The sequence below is a fragment of the Pseudomyrmex gracilis genome, unplaced genomic scaffold (assembly GCF_002006095.1).
Source record: "Pseudomyrmex gracilis isolate BER0280 unplaced genomic scaffold, ASM200609v1 scaffold_168, whole genome shotgun sequence".
Classification (NCBI taxonomy): domain Eukaryota; kingdom Metazoa; phylum Arthropoda; class Insecta; order Hymenoptera; family Formicidae; genus Pseudomyrmex; species Pseudomyrmex gracilis.
This window is the reverse complement of record NW_018020752.1, coordinates 135,125-158,888: the sequence shown is the minus strand read 5'-3', so window position 1 is coordinate 158,888 and position 23,764 is coordinate 135,125. Positions and strand designations below refer to the sequence as shown.

Genomic DNA, 23,764 nt, shown 5'->3' with positions numbered 1-23,764 from the left:
TATATATATATATATTTAAAAAAAATTGTTATAAAAGTATATTCAGAAAGAACTACGAATTATTTAACATATACACAGATAAAAAAAAGAGAAAGATATACTATTAAATATAATTGATTAATCGTTGTGTTAATTATGTAATAAGTATAAACATTACGTGTAATGATGACACACAACTGATACCAAATGTAGAGTTGTATTGTAATACAGCTTACTTACGACAACAAATTTGTGATAAGCAGCGGTTTTCTTAATAATTACTATATTTATATCGTTAAACACGGTAATACGCGTTAAAACTAATTATACAGTTATATCTATAAGTATAATAAACTATACACACGGGAATTAAGCGAGCAAAATATATATGTAGTAAACTGTATAGCAAGCTGTGTACATGTTTGTATATAGGAAAACATGTATCTTTGTACATGTAAGAGGAATTATATTATAAAGAGAAGAGAAAATACAAAAATACTATTTCAAAAACTTTATTTTTTTTCCTCGTTTTTTTCTCTCTCGATTTATTGTACTTATGATTTAAAAATATCGTTCACAAATTTCATCACAATTTTCATCACACAAAAATCAATTGAAAATCACTTAAGTCAATTATATTCCACACACACGCATACGCATCAAACATTATTATTATTATTATTACAATATTTTGTGTGACGTAATATTGCACTTTCATCAAAAAAAAAAAAACAACAAAGTGAGAAACTTATTACTTGTTTTGATTTTATAATTTTTTACGCACACAGTAATATGAGAACTATTCGTAAGAAAAAATATTTGTAAGAAATTGTTAACAACTGTCTGAGCAAATTGATTTTGTAAATCTATAAAAAAACAAAAATTATAGCAATATTTTAAATTAAATTTAGTTTAAATTTTTGTAGGTGACATCACGAAAATTTCGTGTGTGACTTTAGACTAATTAAAGAGAACATCAACAAAACCAATATCCACCCAATTATGATTAAAAAACCGTTGAAAACTTCCCATTCGTATATGAGTTTGCTTTTGTCCATAACTTGTCTCATGGATATGGACGGCAAAGTTGTTGGCAAGATATAGCTAATATAGCGAAGTCCTCGTGGCATTCCCTCGACCGGCCATAAGCCACCTGTTGTATTTAATCAAGTAATAAATTAACATAACGTAAATTTAACAATTTGTTACTAGACACGAATCTTGATTGAGGTATTAAGTTGAAAAAGTGCAAAACTTTACATTAAAGGTTTTTTATGTTGTCAGTATATAACATGACGTTATGTGTGTATGTGCAGCATACACTTTATAAGAAGAAGAAATACTTTATAAGAAGACTCAGAAGTAACTAACTTCATAAATTCGCAGAGCAAGTATATGCGAGTTACATAGTAAATAAAACTGAAAAAATAATGACTCACCGGTGAGTAGTACAAGCGGCCAGAAGCTGCCGGCTGAAGCGTAATGCGCCATTGTGTGATTCGAACACGTAACAGAGATGAAAAAACCTAATAATACAATTATACATTTAACTTTTTCTTTATATTAAATTTCAAAATGCGAAATGCAAAACATCATACTTTACCATACATCAGTCCGCCAAGACCCATGAGAAACACAAACAGAGTTACAATGTACAAGGAACCTTGACAATCTAAACCCCATACAGGAAATGATAAGCACATTATTATCGCGGTGTGAACGCATATAATAACGGACTGAGTTAAGAAGTGAGACAGTAAGATCTCCGCAGTCTTGACTCCTGTGTGAGACAATCAAGTTTGCCTGATTATTGTGTTTATCAGAAATTGGAGAATAAATATTTCGAAGTTTTATTGTTACGATTTCGCAAACACGTATAGACGCGTAGTTAGAAACCGATGGGATTACCTTGAACCAGACTTCGGTTCCAAACACCTTCCGCTCGCTCCGTGATAAGCAAGGAACTGGACACGTAAGTGGCAATAAAAAAAGCAAGTCTATAATCAAGAAAATTTAAAAATTTGAATAATTTTGCATTAATATTCATAGGTGAATTTATGACGATGGATTTGTGTTTTTGTTACAAAATCGCTTACGTCAGGAGATATACCGGCGCCATAAATTGTTTGTAGCTGGTATAATTGTTGCTGCCGTATATAGGATTTTCAAACTGAAAATAATCGTCAATTTACTGTGTGTGTGTGTCACTTTGTGTGTCACAAATTTAAATTACAACACAGAAATATATACTACATCTTACCCGAATGGGTAAGTTGGTGTATTTTTCTGGATATCCGCAGCTCGTTAGCACATCTTGAAATATCTCGAAGAAATGATCCATCAGCGTTTTCTTCACAATAACTCCAAGATGCAAGTCTGCAAAAAATTATATTTGCGTGAGAACTTTTGTCGAACTTTTCGGAGTTGTTTTTGCGATCTTTTATTTATATCACCTCTGCGTGCGTGTACGTACCACTCATATCGAGAAAAATGTTGATCTGACTGGCTGTGATGTCAGCTAAATATTCGCTTGTATTGACCGTGGCAAGTGACACGTCCAGTCGGGACAGCAGAGCTTCGGAAAAATTTGAACCGAAGTGCATCACGCCGCTAACTTTTCCCTTCTGCACAGCAGCATTTGCCTCGGTGATGTCGTTGTAATATTCCTGAAAAACAAATACAACGGTTACGTACTTGTTTTTTTTTATTGAAAAAGATGTGGAAGCGGAGGTTTTACGTCGTTTTTTCAATTTATATAAATGTAAAATAAATACGTGCGAAGAGAGACGCGTTATTTAATAAAAACGTTCGTTGTGCAGACACATATACGTACACGATCACATGACACGTATTGTATGATACCTGTTCTAAGATGGTATCCTTATAATTGTGTATGAACCTGCAACTGAGATTGCTCCAGTTGCACTCCGGTATATCGTTTACTTCGTTGTACCATATGTTGCCGATATCGTTGCCGTAATCGCAGTTGCCGGCTTCGTCGTTGACGATTCCGATTTTCAAACCCTTCGGTTCACCGCCAACCCCGATGAAAAACGCGGACACTTGCAATAACGGGAAGAATACCGCGAAAACGAGTCCTCTGAGGAAATGCATGTTAATTCTTAGCAGATATTGTGTTTTGTGTTTAAGAAAGTAAATGAAAAAGCGAACACAAATTTACACAGAGCGTTATTAGTGAACAATTGAATTTTTAAGTACAATTTTTTACATAGTCTTGTGCTCTGAAAAAAAAATTCATTAACCGTAAGTACTTACGAATAATAGCGAAAAAATTGTATGATGTTCTTTGCCATTAAAGCCTTGAATCTTCTCAATGACGAAACTTGATCGCGGGTTCTTTGATACCTTGAAGTTTTATCCTTGACAGACATTTTTGTTGACGATAAAAAATAATAGCATTTATGTTGTTGTTTTTTTTTTTTTTATAACAAATTGTTTTCTATATGTATACCTCTGAGGAGATATTTTTATTAATATTACTGTTGTTGTCGTCTACTTGAGCGTTGTTTACATGTGTGACAGCTGTGAGTCTGTTTGTCTGCATCTGGCTGAGAGTTAGAAACGCTTCTTCTAAAGACTCGGTTTGAAATCGGTTCAACAAATGTTGCGGTGACGATTCCGTCAGCAACTCACCCTCTCTCAGCAAACCAATCTGTACGGCATTAAAATAATGCGATATTCGGTTTCACGTGGTAATTTTGCATTAAAGGAATGGAATTTTTGTTGTAGCACAGGAAACGCACATGTTCCTTCTTGAACACGCGGGATATTTTTTCCAGCGGAGTTTTTGGACCGAAAAAGATGTGACAAAATATATATCGCGAGACTCACCTTATTCGCATCCTTAGCCTCTTCGATGTAATGTGTCGTAATGAGCACGGTAGTGCCTTCTGTTTGCGTAATCTTGATCAGATAAGTCCACAAGCTGCGAAAGGAGAGCGTGTACTCTAAAATATTTATCTATCATTTCTAATTGACGATGTGCGTTCAAAGAAAAAGCAAAATCTGTATACTTTTCTCTCAAAACTGGATCTAGGCCCACGGTGGGTTCGTCCAAAATTAAGAGCTCAGGCCGATGTATTAACGCGGCCGCGAAGGAGACTCGTCTCTGTTGACCGCCGCTCATATTCTTCACCAGATGATTCGCCGAAGGTAGCTGAAGTAGATCCGTAAGAAAATCCTGTCTCTCTTCTTAGAAAACCGTATAAGAGATAATCGATTATTTATTTATAAACACTGTAACCTTTATGCGCGTTGATAATGTTTGATAAATAACGCAATATTGTTTATATCAACGTTCAAAACAGGTGTTTAAAAATTGCATTATATATTAATTATTGTTATTTCAAATTATTATTAATAATGCTATTATTAATTCTTCGCGGACAGACATGGGTCTCCCAGACTCAAAAATTGCGCATCGGCGTCTCTGAGGTCTGTCCGCGAAGTGTTAATAATATTATTATTTTATAAACATTTTTTTTTCGAATGTACACGCTTGTTCATGTGTAATGAGTTTATTATCTCCGAGATTAAAAATTGTTCCAAGGTGTTTTTTTTTTTTTTTTTGAGAAATGATGTCAAAAATCAATGAATTCGTTCAAATAAGATGTTGCTCTACCGATTTCGACGTTATCGAGCCCGTTGATTCTGCCGAAGTAATACAGAGCATCGCTCACGGTGAACTCGCCGGTCAGGGAGATGTCCTGCGGCATGTAACCGACTCGAGGTCCGGGAATTCCGGAACCCTTGCTGCCCGGTGTTCCTCCCAACACCCACACCTCTCCGTTGTCAAGATGTCGAACTCCAACGATGCAGGACAGCAATGTGGTTTTGCCGCATCCGCTGGCACCCAGCAAGGCATATCTGTTTCGCGCAGAAGAAGAAGAAAGGAGATCGCTTAAACTCGGATCGATACCGCGCGGGAATGCATAAAACCACAGATATCTCTTTCAGTCTTGTGGTAAGTAGTTCGCAACGAGACTTTCCTATATGAGCTCTCTCTCTCTCTCTCTCTTTTTCTCTCTCTCTATCTGTCTTCTTTTATGTTTTCAATGCTTACTTATCTACTCCGCACGTTTGCACTCTATTGAAGAACAATGGCATTTATGGTTTCTCTCGCAAATTGTAATCAGTTCGGACGGATGGCAAGTACGGCTCGTTAATAAAATAGCCGTCATTGCAATCACAGACAATCTAGCACCTTGGATCATTAAATCCGGGTAAGGACATAACGATATACTCGTGGACAAAACCGATTAGTGATCAACTTACGTGCGCACAGTGGTGCGTAGGCAAAAAGGCGTGAATTTTTCAACAAATTTGCGCACAAAAAATGTTTAAGCACGCGCGAAGATAATAAGAGATGTTTCCATATTCGACGTGTCCGCGCGAAGTAATTTCAAAATTTTTATCACAACAGGACTTATATATACATCGCTCTGAGAAAAACTCTGACGTATTTGTATAATTGAGACGTCACACACATTAAATTTTTGGCGTTAATGTAGAAAATTATTGTCGATAGGAAGAGAAGAAGAGAAAATATCACTTGAAGTCTTCGAACTGAATAAAAATTTGAAACTTCAAGCGTATGTTTTCTTATAATCTCTCTTAAGCACCACTGTGCGATTCTTTGTTCTCGATAAATCGGAATAATAACGGCGGACGTGGAGCGCGACATGAGTCGTTTGGTGCGACCTGATAAAATCATCAAGCGATCCCGCAACTTGCTTCAGTTTTACCGCGGAATAATGCTCATTCAAATCATCGTGACCTCGCTGCTCGCGGGAAGAGTTCTCTCTTCCGTGTCAGTTCAAGGATCGATATCAATGGTCAATAACGACACGATGATGATATATTTGCACACGGATAAATCGAGTGTCGATGACGATTCCGACAAGTTAATGAGAAAGTTACACGAGGCAAAACCAAACCCGCGAATACATCTCGTAGTCTACTTGGGCGAAAGAATTGTCGCGATCGAGGGCGAACTTGAAAATTATCTCAGTGAGTTGACACGATTAAAAACAAAAAAAAAAAAAACTTTTGTTTTAAAACTCGGTCTTGTGTTTAAACAAATTAATGAATTATCATTTATTTTGTTTCTATTTGGTTGGTTTTTTTTTCAGCTTCGATTTTCAATTCGAGCTTTTTTGTCGCGCATATGTGTGCACTTTAACAAGTACACACACACACACACTAGCTGTGTGTAGAGAATGTATTTCACAATGTGTATAAATTTTATATTTGTGCGAGAAACTTGAATTAAAAACTTAAAAAAAAACCTCTTGTATTTTTTGTGGAGAATATATTTCACAATGTGTATGAATTTCACATGTGTGTAAAAATCTTTAATTAAAACTTAAAAAAATCTCTTATATTTTGCGTGGAAAATGTATTTCACAATGTGTATGAATTTCGTATGTGTGTGTGAAAAACTTTAATTAAAACTTAAAAAAAACTTCTTGTATTACTTATTCACTTACTAAACGCTTGCTCTTTTCAGAATTTGACAAAACAACTTGGAAAAACGTTGTTGAAGCGACTGACACGACTAATTATCGCATAAGCACGAGACGATTTGCATTAAACGAAAATGTTTGTAAAACTTTTTGTAGCAACGATGTTGCAAGGCTAACTCCTCGATCGCGTGACGTAAACAAATTGGTAAATTTTTTTATATATAATTTTGCTAGAGATGTGTTTTAAAAAAACGTAAAGATTAAGATGTAAATTAAGTTTAAATATATAAGATATAAAAACTTGAATTTATATAATTGAACAGGTTGACGGTATTGATGACGTTCTTCGATCTATAATAGTAATATTGAAACAACGCAATGACAAGATGAGTCATCGAAATTTACGTCAAACACATTCTCCCGTGCTCGAATATCATTTTTCGACTTATCCTTTCACCGCTGATCTTTTGCTCGAAAATGAAAGATCGGAGTCGACAAGGGAGCTGGAGATGTTTCTCGATTACGCCAAATCTGTTCAAGATCACTTGTCGTCATTAGCTAAAGCGCTCGATGCGAAATGGCGACAATCGCGCGATCAACTCAACGAGTCTTTGAGACGAAGGCTCTTGACTTTACAGAAACAAGCGCAATTTATTTTGAACAATTTGACGGAACGCAAACGTTACGAAGAAAAACCGAGTAAGAAGCGTCGCACTTCGCTGAAAAGAAACGAGTCAAATGTCACAGATTCTAACGTTACCGAAATTAAAAAATCGGCTACGTCAGACGCGGGACGAGAAGACGAAAAGAAAGAATTGAAGAACGTTGACGAAACAATTGAGGAAACAAGTAATCGAACCGCGTCGCTTTCTGCGCATCGCGATTTAACAAACGGAAGCAGAGACGAAGTAAAGATTGAGACAACGACAATGTTGGATAAGGATGACAAAGACGATGTTAAAGCATCAAACGAAACAGCAGTCAATGTAAACAATTTTCATGAAGTTCGCAATAAAACTCGAAAAAAGAACGAGGACGAGACCAAGAACAAAAGCGTTTTACAAACGGGAAGGCGATTTCTTAATTATCCGAAATCAACGAGAAACTTTAATTACGACTTTGCGAATACTATCGCGACAATTAACACATTTCACGGACTTAAAAATAACACCGTTACCGGCAACATCTTCGAGGTAACAACAAAATCTCGAAACAAAAATGTCGTTCCTAAAATTGCTTTTGTTGATCGAAAAACAAAAACCGAACGAAAGTTCGCAAAATCTTCTCACGGAGATGACGCGAACGAAGGATTCGAAACTCGAACAAATTTGCTCAATCAAATGGCAAATATTACCGCGAAATTTTTGCCGAGCGAAACTGCGACAAGCGTTTTGAAAAAAACCGACGAGAAAAATCGAATTAAGACGGCAATTACGACAATTAAAGTTGCGGAAAACTTTATGAAACACAGTCTCGGAATTAATGACAAACACGATCGCGATCACGCGTTACCGCAAAACGTTACGGGCAATTATAATGTCGAGACAAATGCGCAAAACAAGACGTCGGCGATTATAGACGAGATACTGAAAGCGGTGGAACAGGTCTTGCCGTGAATATTCTTTTGTTTAAATTATCGCACATATACTTGGAATCACACGAGTAAGTTGAATTGATGATTACATTGATCACATATATAGTCAATCAAATTACATAATAAATCTCGGATTACTTTTGCACCGAGACTACTTTGACATCTCGCGCTTCTTCGTTCCTTTTCCCGTCTTTTCTTAATTCATTAACGTTGTTTTATTGCGACGAGACTCGAGATCGGCCAAATGCGCAAGACTATAAATAATCAAAAAAAAAAAAAAAAAGTAAGAGCGAAGGAGGTCAAGATGCGCGAGGTGTGTTAAGTGATCTTTTTTCCTCTTAACTTTTTCACTTGCAAAAAAACTTCGCGTCGCCTTTCGCGATCGAAAAACTTCGATCTTTTTTTTTTTATTAAACAGAGGACGGAGAAAACTGAACAACAATCGACAACCACTTACATGGATGCTCGGGAGACCGTCATGTTCAGACCTTTGAGCACCACTTTCTTTCCGTAAGACTTCGCGGCGTTTCTTACGACTACCGCTTCTTCCAGCACCATCTTGCGAAATGAAGAGGATCGTTCGCTCAGCAACTGATCTGTGTGACACATCATTCATTTAAATAATTTGATAAGTTTTTATTTAAATAATTTATAGTATTTTCTTATGTATATATGTAATAAATAGGATAGTATTTCTTTCTTCGCGAGAGAGAATATATAGATAATTAGACGACAACACACTATAGCTATTTCTACAAGCTAGTTCGCAACTTTGTAAGAAATGGTGCGATTTTTTACAATTTGTTTGAACGTTGCAGTGTGGTGAAGTATATGTTTACAGTTTGTTAAAAAACCTCGTTTAACTTATACCTCGTTATATTTATACTCTACAGACGTAACAAGTTTGAATTCTGCACAGAAGCTGTAGATGGACGTAAATATAAGAAATTAAAACTTTCTCGCGCGTAAAGTTTTATCTCGCAAAACGTTGTGCTGTTAGATACGCAAAATGGACATTTTTGAAATATATAAATGTAAGTTTTAAATACATATATAAATGTAATTTACACGTTCTATATAATAGTTAAAACATTTATGTAATATTCTTCCGAACGTGTATATAAGCTAAGAAAAATCTAAATGTAGATGTTTGTGACATGAGCGTCGCGTGCAGTCGAGACAATAAATCCCCGAAGCAATTTGCTAATATGGTGATGTAACAAAGAAGAGATCTTTGCGAAAGGATTAGAGATCTGTCAAAACTATTTAAATGTTAGTCAAAATGGCCAATCGGAAATCCAACAATTTCTCTTCGTTTCTCCTGTTCTTTGTGTAACAAAGAGAAGTAATATTGTTTCTATCGCTCTAGCTATTAGGTTTTATTTTTTTTCTCAATATTTCGTCTTATGTGAATGAGAAAGAAATCAATTTGTGATTTGAACTGTTGTTCATAGCGCGCGCGGGTACGCACGCGCTGCGCTGTTAAAACTAATCCGAATATCCGAATTGTGTGTTTTGGATCCATTAGAAAGAATTCGTCAAGTCGTTGACAACAATAAGTTGGCAATTATATTGTAAGAAAAAAATAAAGAAAATTGTATTTGTAAACATGACGCATCGATGTATACGTGCAATATTGTTAGAAATTCCGGAGAAGTGGGGCCTCAGAGTGAGGAAGTTTCCTTGCTCTTGTGTCACCTCTCTAGACTTTCTTTCCTGTGCGGTTTGTTATAGTCGTATATAATCAAATATCCTTGGCACGTTAAGGCACGCATATCCGTTACCAAAGATTTGGTTATTAAATTCTCATAATTTATATATGGCGTGTACGTACCAAAAAGAGGGAAAACGCACATATGCGTTTTTTTTCATTTTGTAAATAGTAATTTTTGGTATTTAATTATCATATCATTTAGTTGATTCAATTAAATAAAGAGAATTTTTTTACCAATGATTTTGTTACCAAATGTTCGTATAATAAACTGTTATTATATTTAATACTCTAATCGGTAAATATTATTTCGAATCACTTGATCATAAAGTTTATGCTCTATTTAAAACATTTGTAATAATATATTATTCTCGCGTACAAGTAATCATGGCAATTAAACAAATTGGTACCGTTTGATATATTCAAATGACGCTGGTTAGGTAAGAGCGATCAAGTTATAGAATATTTATGAGAATATTTATGTTATAATCAAACTAGATATCAGGAAACTAATTATATGAAAGAGATTATTGTATATTTTTGTTATATTGTATCTTTTCCTTTTTTTTCTTCAGCGAAGAGATCAAAACTGACAAAAAGTTGAAGTTGGACAGTCAATTTTGTTTGCTTGCTTCTCATTTTTTTTTAGTGTATTTCCGAATATTGTACAATATATGTATATAATAATCAGAGAAAATTCCTTAAAATGATTAAGGATAATCCTTGCTTTGAAGCGGGAATGGAAAACACGGGCTTGTCTGTCAAGAGAAAAATCGGTTCTATTATCCGGGAAGTGTGTACATAAATATAGATGATGCGTATGTAACAAGTGAGTGGCTCTCCGATGGAAACTGCCGGTTTTGACGTTGTAATTATATACAATTAAATAAAAGCGTTTTTCCTGTTGCCGGTGAACAGAAGACAACTGGTGTCAAAGTATCTTGCATAAGAAACGAATAACATACATATTCAAGACTTGTGTAGGCCAGTGTTTATAATCAATTTTTGTATCTTGTAAATTCGTTTTAAGTTTATATAACGATGTTCGATTTTATCAACATACAGAGCATCTAATAGCGAACTTGAGCCACTTGCATATAAAATCCGACTATAAACAACGGTTTTATTATAATATTGTAAAACACAGATTATTGTCTTTTTACAAAAAGCGATTTCCTATCTCATTTACACTCAACATTTTGAATAATTTTATAATTAGTAAGAAAATGATGCAATTACATGTTTTTAGATGTACTTGCATTGGATAATCAGCAACGTACATAATTGGAATTGTAAATTTGTTTTTTGCTTTTATCATGAAAAAAGATCTTGCTTATACAAACAATAAAATCACAATGGTATAAGATTGATATGAATAAGTGATAAGATCGTGCCAAATGTTTGATCTGATCTTATATGACTTTATATTTCTATTTTTTCTCGGGAATACATTCGATGTAATATATAATTATAATATAATATATATAATATAAAAAAAAAAAATATATATATATATATATTATAGAAAATATATATCTGGTCAGACAAATATAATTACATATGAGTATGTCCGATAAAAAACAATTTTACAACAATTTACTGACGTACGCGCGTTAATGTAAAAATTTAAAACTTACCCTTTCGATCTTTACACATAAAAAGTTATATTTTTTATACGAAAGTTGCGGTGAAATAATAGACGTATACGATACTACAAAGTTACACAACTAAAAACTATTTGATTACGTAGAAATATGAATGTGACGATTGTTATTTGTATAACCGTAATGCGACAAGTGTACGAAGCGCTTTTTTGTCGAGTACATTGAGACATCACATTATCATATAATCTTAAACATATAAGATTCTTATTTAAAGTTATTCTCAGATGCTCTGTGTCTTAAACAACTCGAATATCATTTGACAATAAACTTAAGATAATCGAGTAAATACAAGATCCGACTATGAAATACCGACCTCTATTTGTTAAATTATATAAATTTAAAGCGCGTGCGCGGTCTGTACAAAATACGGAAGATTCGGAAGACTCATGACTTTTTGGTTTCGGGGGTTGGAGGTGTCTTTTTCGCTATAGATTTTTCAAATTTCTCAAGAGGGTAAAATGGTGTATACACACACATATATGCTGCAAAACAAGAATCCAATATAAATTTTCGAATTGAATTCAGTTCGAATTACTATTTGTAACAATTTTTTCACGTTGAAAAATATATTTCGCGCACATACTTTTCGCACGGTTGTGAATTGTCACAGTTGCATTTTCATCAGAAATGAGATTGAGACGATCTCATGTATGATCTTATGCACATTCATTTGTTTTGCTATTATGTAAGTAATACACGTAACATCAGATATGGAATTTATCTTTGTACAAAGAATCTTTTTTTCCGGTGATTTTTTATAACAATGTTCGCACTGTATTACTTTCAAGCAACCGAACTTATGTGAAAATTTGTTTTCTCAAGTGTATTTTTACGTACAAACCTACACCTGTAAAATAACTCCGCACTCAAATTTACGAAATCATTGAGGATCGCGTTAGTGAGTCATTTATGTCAGAGATAAGTGATCGACATTGTCCAGACGTATATATTTTTACCAAACTTTTGATTTTCACAAAACACTATGCTTAAAACTAAACACTTTACTAAACTACGCAATAGGACTGGCGCATTTCTGTTAGTGTAGCGCGCTTTTATATTCCTCCCTCCACACAGTCGTAAGTAATACATGTTAATAAATCTAGGATGACGGCTGTAAGGTGTGGGATTGGAAAAATTACTTTGACGATTGAAAGAACACAATGCATCGTTAAAAATCAAAAAAAAGAAAAAAAGAGCGTCTTGTATTAAGGATCAGATATCAAAACTCGCGCTTTAAATACGTAGTTGTTTACATGCGCATGTAATAAACGCAAAAGATAAATTTATAACGCAATGTTTTTTTTTCTTGAATAAAATAAGAGTGCAGAGTTTGTTTTATTCAGTCGAAAAACCGGTTTATACAAGATGTCAAGATAAAAAAACGAATGATTCTTTTAGACATCTTTGAGATGTGAAATGACCTCGTGGATGTCGCAAAGAAATAAATAGCTTTGGATCAACGCATTTTGTAACATATTATTGCGTAAGACAATACAACTTCTGTTTTACGAGGAAATGTACTTTTTTTGTCTTCGATAATTACACATCACAACTTTCGAGTACTCGGTGCAGCCATAACGAATATTATAAATAAAAATCAAGCAGCAAATATAAAAAATGGTACAAAAATTGAATTTTTTTTCCTGCGATTTACAAAATCAAAATTAACTGTTTGGTTTTTGACACGCTCATGTGACATCGACATTTTTGCAAGACGTATTTTCATACAATAAAATGTCGATAAAGCACATGCTTCGCGCGGTATTTGCCTTGTCATGTCTGTTAAAAAAAAAGAAAAAAAATATAAATAACAATTGGGTAATTTATGAAGTGAGAGATCATGTGCCAAGTTTTTTATGCACGGCAAGTTTGCTTCAAACTGACGCGTGAAACGTAATACTTCATAATTCTTGTTTATAATTAAAGCAATAATAATGTAAATAAATTAATAATCTCTCTGATTGTTCAATAATAATATTTCTACCTTCGGTAAAGTCGCAGAACAGAATCAATTAATTTTGTTTTTTCCTACATTTGAATACGCTTGACGTCTAATTTGCCATTATTGACGCAAAACCTTGGATACAGAAGGGGTAGGGGGAAGTAAGTTTTCTCAATTTGTTCTTGTTTAGAATCTTTTTTTTGTATACGAATACACACTGGAAAACAAGATTTGATACTAGAACCATTAAGCCTGGACGCTAGTTACCGAAGTGCAATTTTGCTTGCGAAAACTAATAAGACAAATAAAACTATCACGCGACTGTTTGCCTTCTCGTATCGACCTGAAGTCTGACTGTCACTCTTGTAAATCGCCTCTCTCTCTCTCTCTCTCTCTCTCTCTCTCTCAAGATATATCCTATTTCTATGAACTATCGAGACGTGGTTGTTAACTGTCGCTATTTTTTCTCGTTTTACACAAACGTTCCACGACTCACAGTTTGAGGACCGCTGCGTTAAACTAAATCACATTTTTCTGTTTCATTTTTATCTTACATGCTTCATGTGATAATCTGTGCCGAAGATGTATGTATTTTTGTTTGTTTGTTTGTTTCTTTTTTTTTTTGTAAACAGCTTGGAATTGCGGCTTCTCTGGATTCTTTAGCGCCGTATTATCAATAATACTGACTAAACCGATAGCCGCACTCAATCGATACCCAGAACTCATGCTATTGCGCATGCTATCTCCATCTCGAAGATCATTTCGCAGTCACAAATGTTGGCTACCTGTGTGTCGCCGCGACGGACTCTGATGCAAACTAAAGTGCGTAACACGATAAAAAAAGAAATGTTTATTTTAATTTGAGTGGATCCCAGGACCTCCTGGGATATGTAAGAAATCTTAAAGCATCTCATTCGCCATGTGTTACTTATTGACAAACTAGTGATGTTAAGTAATTGAAACTTTACATTTACATTTGTTAATTTTTGACTTTAAGTGTAATGTAAAAATAAAATATTATTATTGTACAAAACAATTAAAAACTACATGGAAGAATAGTTACGATAACTCGTAAAAAATGTACTCGTCAAAAAGAACATTATTTTTAAATAAATGTAAAGTGTCGATTGCTCAACATTACTAGTTCGTCAATAAGTAACACATGACGAGTGAGTTACTTTAACATTTTTTACGTGTCTCCCAGGAGATCCACGCAAATTAACATTTTTTTTTTTTTACTGTGTAATCCGTTCAAATTTTAATTGACATCAAGTTTTTTTAGGGAGAAATGTAACAAAATGATGATGATAACAAATTGATCCTTCGTCTGCAGATCTAAAAAAACAACCGACGAATATTGCGAGTCTGTGAGATTTACGCGATTTTAAGATCAAATATCTTTACAAAAAATCAATATTTGTTCAATTTCTTTTTTTTTTTTAATCAAAAGTTTGAACAATTCTGCGTCAACAAAAAAATCAACAATTGAAAAAATCTTTACCAGTTTCGAATATATAAGCGTTTAAAAATTAACTAATTTTTTTTCTGGAAACGCCGATGCGCAATAATTGAGCGAGTCCGACAGACCCTTGTCCGCAAACAAAGGATTAAACATTTTTTTAACTTATCATGTTTGTTTTTTGTTTTATCAAGGGTGATTATTCAATTCTTCATATGAGATCTGTTTTTCATTGTGTTATGCAAATTCCTCGCATGGATATGTAATAACGCTGTACACGCGAGTTCAACGAACTCTGCTGCATGCAAGTCTGATCGCACAAATATTTCGCGTTACCGAGATGAATGGAAAATCATTTAAAAGCGAAATCGATCGTTCAAAAAGTTGAAATCGAAGATAAAACTTTTTATCGGTCGCCAATCGGTCTGCATTCGTGTTTGTAAGAGATCATTTTACCTTTTGAATTCGAGCGCATTTTTCCGGACTTTGATCCAACGTCAGACACGGAGAACGTTTGCGTTGCTTGCAGGCGAGGTGCTCCTTTCTACGGTGGCATTGACTGCAATTGAGCTAGCATCGAAAACCGGTTACTATTACACAAGATGTCATTTTGACTTGGCGCTAATGACTAATAATGATCTATGTGTAAATTTGGACGCACGAGATTCATTTGCACAATATGTCACGTATAATAATTTACTAATGGGAACCCTTCTAACACGTTCGTAGCACTTTCACATTACAACAAAATTATTTTCATTCACATTTTGCGTTGCTTTCGATTTAATAAGCACACAACCGCGCAATGATCATTATATTTTCTTCGCGACGACTTTCTCGCTAGTTTTTCTCCTGATGTTTGTGACACGGTTCTTTTTTTTTTTGCCACACGGAATGCATAAAGCGCGTTTAAATGCTCTGCATTTTTCACGAAATGATGATTTCCGCATTATATTATTAAGCACACATGATTTCACACAAGTATTTCAGATCTATCTCTTTCTCGGTTTTTGTTATATAAATTTCACAATTACGTCACGATCTTTTCTATGAGCAAATGTTCCGCAGGTATGTTACACTCGTTTTACGTTATAATATTTGCAAAAACGGAGATATTTTTTTAATAATAAAATTGAACTTCGCGCGTTTTGAAAACACCTGCGTAAACTTTTTATCTTTCACACTTTTTATACGCGTAAACTTTTGTAAGATTTTTTTTTTTTTTTTTTTTTTTTTTTTTTTTTATTTGAATTTTTCACACACTTTACACACGTAAACTTTTACAAGTCAGTTTAAACAGATATTTCAAACAGAATTTGCACGGTGGATATAAAAAGATTTCCTTTTAACTGCGTACTAAATAAGCGTAAACTGCGTAATCTGTAATATGTAATAAAACTGTAAAAAAAAAAAAAAAAAACCGGCAGGTATGCAATTTCAGCTTTACGACAATTCTCGCTGAACGCTTTACTCGTCACATAGCAAAGATCCGACTCAGCAAAGACTGTTTATGACCTGGTTATATACCTGGTTTCAATAGCGCGCTAGATTCACTTCTAATGTTGCGCGGTCTCGGTGAGAGTGGGGTTTTAGGAAGTCCTTTCATACATTCGTTTTTCTTCCGCACGAATACAAAATGTCTGTAAGCAATATGTGAAATGTTAATTAATCTGTCGCAATTGTGCAAAAGTTTTGAACGGTTTTATCTTATTAAACAGTTTTATTTTAATTAATGTTTTGGATATTGGATTTATTGTTTTGTAAATTTTTTATATTTACATATAATAATATGTTTAGAATATAAAAACATATATTTAATATATATTTAAAACTATATTAAAAATTTATTAGGTAAAATATAGTTAAAATATATTTAAAAACATATTAGATCAAATACGTTTGCGTTTTTCGAGTGTACATCTTTTTAAACGTACAATAAAAAGACAAATGTAGAATTCGATTAATTACAAGTGTAGAACTCGATTTGTGAATTGCGTGTTGTTTGTATGCGCTTTGATGTAGTGGCAATCTAAATCTTTTCAGAGGTAAAATTGCTGCGGGATATTTTCGTAAATTCAATAATACTCTGGTGCACCTGTAACAGAGCAACTAGAGACATAGTGTGCCGCGTGCTACTGCACCTAGCGTACGGCAACCGGTTATTATCTTCGGTGCTAATGCACCTATCACAGAGCAACCAGTTGTACCGGTATTAATACACCTGCTGTATAGCAACCAAGTAGACTAGGCGCATTTGTATCACGTGATATTAAAACCAGAGAGAACCAGTAAGTTAAGTAGTGCGAGGTTTGAATTTAATTTACTTGATAATATTGAATTTAATATTGAAATTTAATTTACTTAATAATGTTGGAATTAATATTTTATGCTCTATGTTTTATATGGTCAGCGTTATTTTAACTGGTTGCCGAATTTTTTTCGAAACTTCAATAAACCGTTTTTGTTATGATACATTTTAGGAAAAGAGATTTTTTGTCGCGCAAAATAGCAACGGATAGTGACTCGAAACGAGAACTGGTTTGCGCGGCACCTTGCTGACCTTGTGTCTATTTAAAAGCGTGTCAATGTCGATGTATGAAAAAATGTTTGCGCGATTCATGCGAACAGTTTATTTTGCTCACGAAGATCGTCACTCGCGTATAAATTTCAGCGCGATGATCAAAAACCAGAACCGCTCATTTCACTAACTAGGAAAGTGCCGGTGTGCAACCGAGTAAGTTTAAGTGCATTTATGTAACTATTTGAAGATACAAGACATATCTCTCTTTGCCGAGAGAAAATGAAAGTATATAATCGGTAATAAAGTGTAAAACAAATCACGCGCTCGTTATACTAACAATAATAAAATTAAATATAAAAAGAAGGTCTGTTACGAGCTAAATAGAAGATCTTTGTATTTATTTAATTATAATATCAAAAAACGTATAATGCAATATAAGTAACGCACGCAAACGTTTCGACTCTTACTTGAGTCATCTTCGGTGAACATAAAAAATTAAAAAGATAAATAAAATCACGCCATTCAGAAGAAGATGATGGTGGTGTGGATGTTCTCAATATAATAATATAAATTGTAAAATCTTACATATTGTAGTTGTTTGACTTCCTGGAAGAGTTATACAGTTAACAAAGTCACATAAATATTCACCAGAGTAAACAAGTAAGCAGTTCAACTTACATGTTTAGAGTCAAAATCAAACGGTGATCAAAACGTAAAGGCAACGATTTATATATTTGAATCCCCACTCCCAAAACACAATCAAAAAGCAAAACAAGTCAATTAAAATTTAAAACAGTTAAAATTTACAATTCAGAGTTTTGAAGATTTGATTTCATCAAGTAAGTTAAAATAAGCATGGTCAAGTAAGTCAGTATCGTTAACTAAATTTTAAACCAAAAATCTGTTCTTTTATATGTATAATTTCGGAAATCAATCTTTTGTAAAAGTTAGATTCATGGTCTAAGATTTGAATATTATTCCAATCAAATGTATGATTGTAATCTAACATGTGTTTCGAAATTACTGAGAGTTGTGAAGTTGTCTTTTTGATATTATTTATATGTTCTTTTATTCGCGTTTTTAATTGCCTTTTTGTCTGACCAACGTAAGACGCACAACAGTTCATACAATTAATTTTATAAATAATATTACTGTTAGAGTCATGTGGAACTAAATCTTTATGTACTTTAATAATCCGATTGAGTCTGTTAAAACATTTATTAAACCTATGATAATATCTTCTTTAGGAAAGTTATTGCTAATATTCTCGGATACATTATTAATATATGGTAAAACGATTAATCTTCTATCAGTCATTGTGGAAGAACCAAATTCAAATAAATTGTTAATTTTTTTGGATATAAACTTTTTGATCCTAGAATTAATGTTAGAGAAAATAAAATCGAGAGGGTAACCATTGTTTAACAAAGTATCNATGACAAAGATAATATTTTTAGTATGAAAATCCGGATGTGATAATAACAGAGCTCTATCAATTAAGCCGAAAATTGTTCCTCTTTTATGACAAAGAGGGTGATGAGAAAAAAATGAGAGGAACCTTCCTGAAAAGGTTTTTTTATGAAACCAATCTAATTTAAATTTTGAATTAGTAACCTGAATGGATAAATCTAAGAAGTTAATGGTTATCCTCCAATTCCGTAGTAAATTTAATTCTATTGTGAAACGCATTAAAAGTAGAAACAATATCGTTAACCATGTGTGACGAAGCGGCCATGACGATGTCATCTACATAACGGTAGTAGAAAGTAATTGAATTATTGAATTTATATAGTGCTTTGTTTTCAATATCTTGCATAACGATATCTGCTATTAATGGAGACAACGGTGAACCCATAGGAGTACCGAAAGTTTGTTTGTAAATGACATAATCAAAAGTAAAAAAGGTTAACTGACTTGTTTTGCTTTGACTGTGTTTTGGGAGTGGGGATTCAAGTATATAAATCGTTGTCTTTACGTTTTGATCACCGTTTGATTTTGACTCTAAACATGTAAGTTGAACTGCTTACTTGTTTACTCTGGTGAATATTTATGTGACTTTGTTAACTGTATAACTCTTCCAGGAAGTCAAACAACTACAATATGTAAGATTTTACAATTTATATTATTATATTGAGAACATCCACACCACCATCATCTTCTTCTGAATGGCGTGATTTTATTTATCTTTTTAATTTTTTATGTTCACCGAAGATGACTCAAGTAAGAGTCGAAACGTTTGCGTGCGTTACTTATATTGCATTATACGTTTTTTGATATTATAATTAAATAAATACAAAGATCTTCTATTTAGCTCGTAACAGACCTTTTTTTTATATTTAATTTTATTATTATATAATCGGTATTTCAGAATAAAAATTTCAAACTCTCGCGAGACTATTTTGTATCCGTAGCTTCGTGCCGCGCGAGAGAAAGAAAGTTTAGGTGTATCGAGTTACATAAACGATTCGTCCGAGGAAATTCAAATCATGAGGTAATTGTAATATCGAACAACGTTGTGGATGGTTGTATTGAATTTTGTTTTTTTTTTTGTGTAAATGAGATTGCAAATAAATTAAAATTTTGACATTCTTGTTTTACGAAACATACGAGATAAGATCTCGTCTGAATTGCATCAGTTTGATTCTCGATACTTGCTGACATGAACATTCAGTTGTTCTACGTAACAATTTCTCACCTTCGTTGTGAATATAGATACAATGAGATAAGTCAATATCTCGATTTTTTTTTATCATCAAAAAAATCAGAACGGAAAGTTTGTGAATTTAAACGTGATAAAAAGCAAGAGAAAACGTAAAATACGTTAAAATACGTTTTTAAATATTTATTTGTTGTATTTTATCCGCTGTATACGCAAAAAATCTTTGAGAGCGCTAATTGTAAATACTGGAAGTGATTCAGAACTAGTATGCTAATATATGTAGTATATATATATATATATATATATATATGTATATATTTGTTCCGCAGACACTGTATATTTCGTCGTGTGTACTTATAGATATAAGCTAGACGTATGGACGTAGTATTAAATATTTAACGAGAGAAGCTATGTACGCGACAGAGCGTGCACAGCTTGAAATATCGATGCGCAATTTTCTAAACCACGTCCATATACTTTTTATTTCCGATCGTTGTAAATTACTCGTATGCAGATCGTCTTAACCTTCGCCAAGTGTTGTAGCATATTTTCTCAATTTTTTAATTGCGTAGTCACACATATATGATAATGTAAACTGTTTTGCAAAAAAAGAAAAAAAAACTAAATTGCGAGAGTATTGTTTTTCTTGTACAAATAATATTTGTACAAGGCTATACGACACTTGAAAAATCACACTGTGAGTTATTATTTTCTTGCAAAATTTGATGTAAAATAAAAATAAAAATATGTGTGAGATTTTTTAAATACGATTTCTTTATGACGTTATTAGTTTCAGTTTGAAATGAAACGAGGCGTGAAATAATCGCGTGTCGGAAACAAAACGAAATGCATGTATTTCTAATTCTTATTATTGTTTATTGCTAGTTCCGTAGAGTCCGATCCGTAGAAATAAAAAATGGCGAGCAAAAAGAAGAAGAAAAAAAAGATTGCCTTGATAATTTCAGTGATTACGATGCCTATAGTTTTTTTGTTGTCGATGAAAAAACTCTTATATTAGAATTGCAATTATTATTATGTATATTGTTTTTATTAATGCATGTTTCTTGTAATACGTCTCGATTTCTCATTACATGTCGTGAACTTGACACGTGAAACATTGTTACGCATCTTGACGTGCGTATGTGTGCGTGTGCGTGGATATAATTTTTATATATCTTTACATATATATATATATATATATAATTAAACATAATCAATTAGATAATTTATATATGATATAGTTTATATATTTTTTATAATGTGTATAATTTTTACATATTTATATGGTGTTATAGTATATTGCATCTATATATTTATATACGTATAATGTTTTATAAAATATAGTTGTGATATGTAAGAAAACACAGAACATGCGATTCTCCTCCCAGTATAAAAATTACCAGAGCGCCGTTCCGGTTTCTAGACAAATTTCACTTGCTTTCGGTACTATTGCGAAAAAAAGCATTGCACATGATTTTTGTTTCGCAAACAATTAATCATTCGAAATCCGGTTCGCGAAAAAAAAACAAATCGATCTCTATCTCGTGTATATGTAAGACAAAAAAAAATGACAAAAATAAATTGGCGAGATATTAGTGAGATAAAATATTGTAACACGACATATGTCAAATTATTATAATAATATTGTTACAAGATAAATTAAAGTCGATGTTGATAATTATAATTTGGAAGTAAAAACATTACTAGTCTCTTTCCGACATTTCCTTGACCTGAGAAACTTATTTACAAGAAATGTAAATATGTATACTAGATATTTTGCAAATCATTGTGTTGTGCGAGTCACTTGACTTCGAACAATTATTTTTAAGACTTTTTGTTGTAAATGCTCATTATCTCATCAGAGATTTATGTTTTTTGTCACCTTTTCCTCACCTTCAATTATCATATTGAAATCGAGTCAGTGAGACGTATTTTATTTTGCATATTGTACGACTTCCAAGCAAATATTTAGCTATAATTTTGCGCGCGCACATTCTGATATCTCGTAATTTTCCGATTTGAACATTTACACGTGCGTGTGTTCTAAACAATTAGATAAAAAAGTATTTTAAAGTCAAGTTTTAAAATTACACACAACGTATGAATATGATTCTCAATTTTTTTCAATACGAAGACAAAAAAAGAAAAATGCTCAAAGAAAATACAAAGTGACGTTGCTAAAATCTAATGTACAACAAACTTTTTTTGTCTAAAACTTTTTTATAAACAACGAGCGACGGCTAAAAGTTGTTGCATGTTGCACAATGTCCTTGACAACATATGTGAAGCTCAAGTTGATCGGAAAATAATCCGTTAGTGTCAATATATATCAACTTTTTTTTCAATATTAGCTGCAATCGTTAAAAACTCGCTTACAATATCTCAAAGAAGATAATCTAATATTTTATTACGAGCACACACTATCACGTTATCATTCAGTCATTACACGCAAAAAATGTTGAATGTAGTTTAAAAATTCGGTTTTGTTTTTTGTTTTTTGTTTTTTTAAATAAGATTTGCTAAAATGTTTTGTAAAATAAATGTCTGTATTACATACGTGTGATTATAATTTACTATTTTTTAATTATGTGCATTCTTATATGAATAATAACTTATATGAATAATAATACTTTCAAACAATGAGTATGTGTAAATACATCCAGCGAATGGCTCTTATTGACCGTATTTACACATACTCATTGTTTGAAACTTCAGACCCAAAAAGATTCTCTCTATCAAATATAATACTTTCCTTTAACACCAGTCCGTCGATACGTGCGTCACATCGTTTCTTATTCTTTTCTCGTGCACTAAGCGCAAATACCTCATTTAATCTTAACAACGTAATATCGATAGTCCGAGGCGTCTCTTGTTATTTTCGAGTCGTTGTAGAAAAAGTCGGCCTCGTCTGGTCGCGCGCCTTGCCTCTGGATAACTGAAATCAATGCGCGTATTTGCGCGGCTGCTCTTTATTGCAAAAAAATAATAAGAGCAAAAGATTCTCTTTTATCATACCAGACCGGTTTATCTTGAACAAAGGAACCGGTATTCTACGCGTGCAGATGTAAAATTGCTATTTCTGAGCGCCCGACCCAAATTCTTCGACAAATGTTCTGTTAGATTTTGTTAGGCCAATTTCGAAGACAATATTCTGGAATTTGTCAATTCTATTTAATATGTAAAAAAACCATCATGTTGCGACATATTAGAGCGTTTGAGAATTTGAGGTTCTATCTTTGGATTTTTAATCCAGTTCGTCAGATCGAAGCGGTCTGTCTGAACGTTCGTGGACGTCGTGTGAGAGCAATTTGTTTTTTCTTTGTTCCGGCACGTACATCGTTGGTCCCAAAAGTATACGATCTATTTAAGCATTCAAGTAGTTACTCTCTGCATAAAAAAAATATAAATTTTTGCAAATGGATAGAAAGTTAGAGAGATATCGATATTTTTGATACGAAGATCTATTAGTTTGCACTTCAAATGCATGTAACAGTTGTTTTTTTCTTTACAGAATTTCCAAACTAGACTGGAAAAGTGCATATGTTAAGTTTATTAGTTACATACTTTTGTCGGTGCTGTTTCGTAACACTGTTGCACAAAGGATTATCTATTTTTTAGGTGTGATGGCCGAATAATTCTAGTATCAACTATGTATATGTGTATCACAAGCAGAAGTGCAAAGCTCGTTTCCCTCTCCAGTAAAATTGTTTTGTACAAAATGGACGATTGCACAAGCAACCTCTGATTGTT

The 23,764-nt window shown here is 33.1% G+C and overlaps 2 protein-coding genes across 9 annotated transcripts; one reads left to right on the top strand and one right to left on the bottom strand.

Annotated features, from left to right (window-relative positions):
• Nucleotides 1–80: 80 nt before the first annotated feature.
• LOC109857681 (ABC transporter G family member 20-like) lies at nucleotides 81–23,688 on the bottom strand. Of its 7 annotated transcripts, none has more exons than XM_020434240.1 (19): nucleotides 23,579–23,688; nucleotides 23,030–23,374; nucleotides 22,839–22,949; nucleotides 16,362–16,474; nucleotides 15,291–15,404; nucleotides 8,516–8,654; nucleotides 4,622–4,866; nucleotides 4,014–4,191; nucleotides 3,832–3,925; nucleotides 3,452–3,652; nucleotides 3,256–3,359; nucleotides 2,842–3,079; nucleotides 2,453–2,645; nucleotides 2,240–2,355; nucleotides 2,076–2,149; nucleotides 1,888–1,976; nucleotides 1,583–1,759; nucleotides 1,419–1,505; nucleotides 81–1,132 (listed from the first exon to the last, which is right to left on the bottom strand). In XM_020434240.1, the coding sequence occupies exons 5-19, from the start codon at nucleotides 15,307–15,309 to the stop codon at nucleotides 912–914; spliced, it is 2,175 nt and encodes a 724-aa protein (XP_020289829.1). In that variant the 5' UTR covers nucleotides 15,310–15,404; nucleotides 16,362–16,474; nucleotides 22,839–22,949; nucleotides 23,030–23,374; nucleotides 23,579–23,688; the 3' UTR covers nucleotides 81–911. The 7 variants fall into 7 exon arrangements, with proteins under 7 accessions (XP_020289829.1, XP_020289830.1, XP_020289832.1 ...); XM_020434246.1 differs by having other exon boundaries at nucleotides 946–1,132; nucleotides 1,578–1,759; XM_020434241.1 differs by lacking the exon at nucleotides 23,030–23,374.
• Nucleotides 4,879–8,562, top strand: LOC109857682. Of its 2 annotated transcripts, XM_020434248.1 has the most exons (4): nucleotides 4,879–4,963; nucleotides 6,509–6,669; nucleotides 6,788–8,126; nucleotides 8,477–8,562. In XM_020434248.1, the coding sequence occupies exon 3, from the start codon at nucleotides 6,851–6,853 to the stop codon at nucleotides 8,078–8,080; it is 1,230 nt and encodes a 409-aa protein (XP_020289837.1). In that variant the 5' UTR covers nucleotides 4,879–4,963; nucleotides 6,509–6,669; nucleotides 6,788–6,850; the 3' UTR covers nucleotides 8,081–8,126; nucleotides 8,477–8,562. The 2 variants fall into 2 exon arrangements, with proteins under 2 accessions (XP_020289837.1, XP_020289836.1); XM_020434247.1 differs by having other exon boundaries at nucleotides 6,788–8,508.
• Nucleotides 23,689–23,764: the final 76 nt, after the last annotated feature.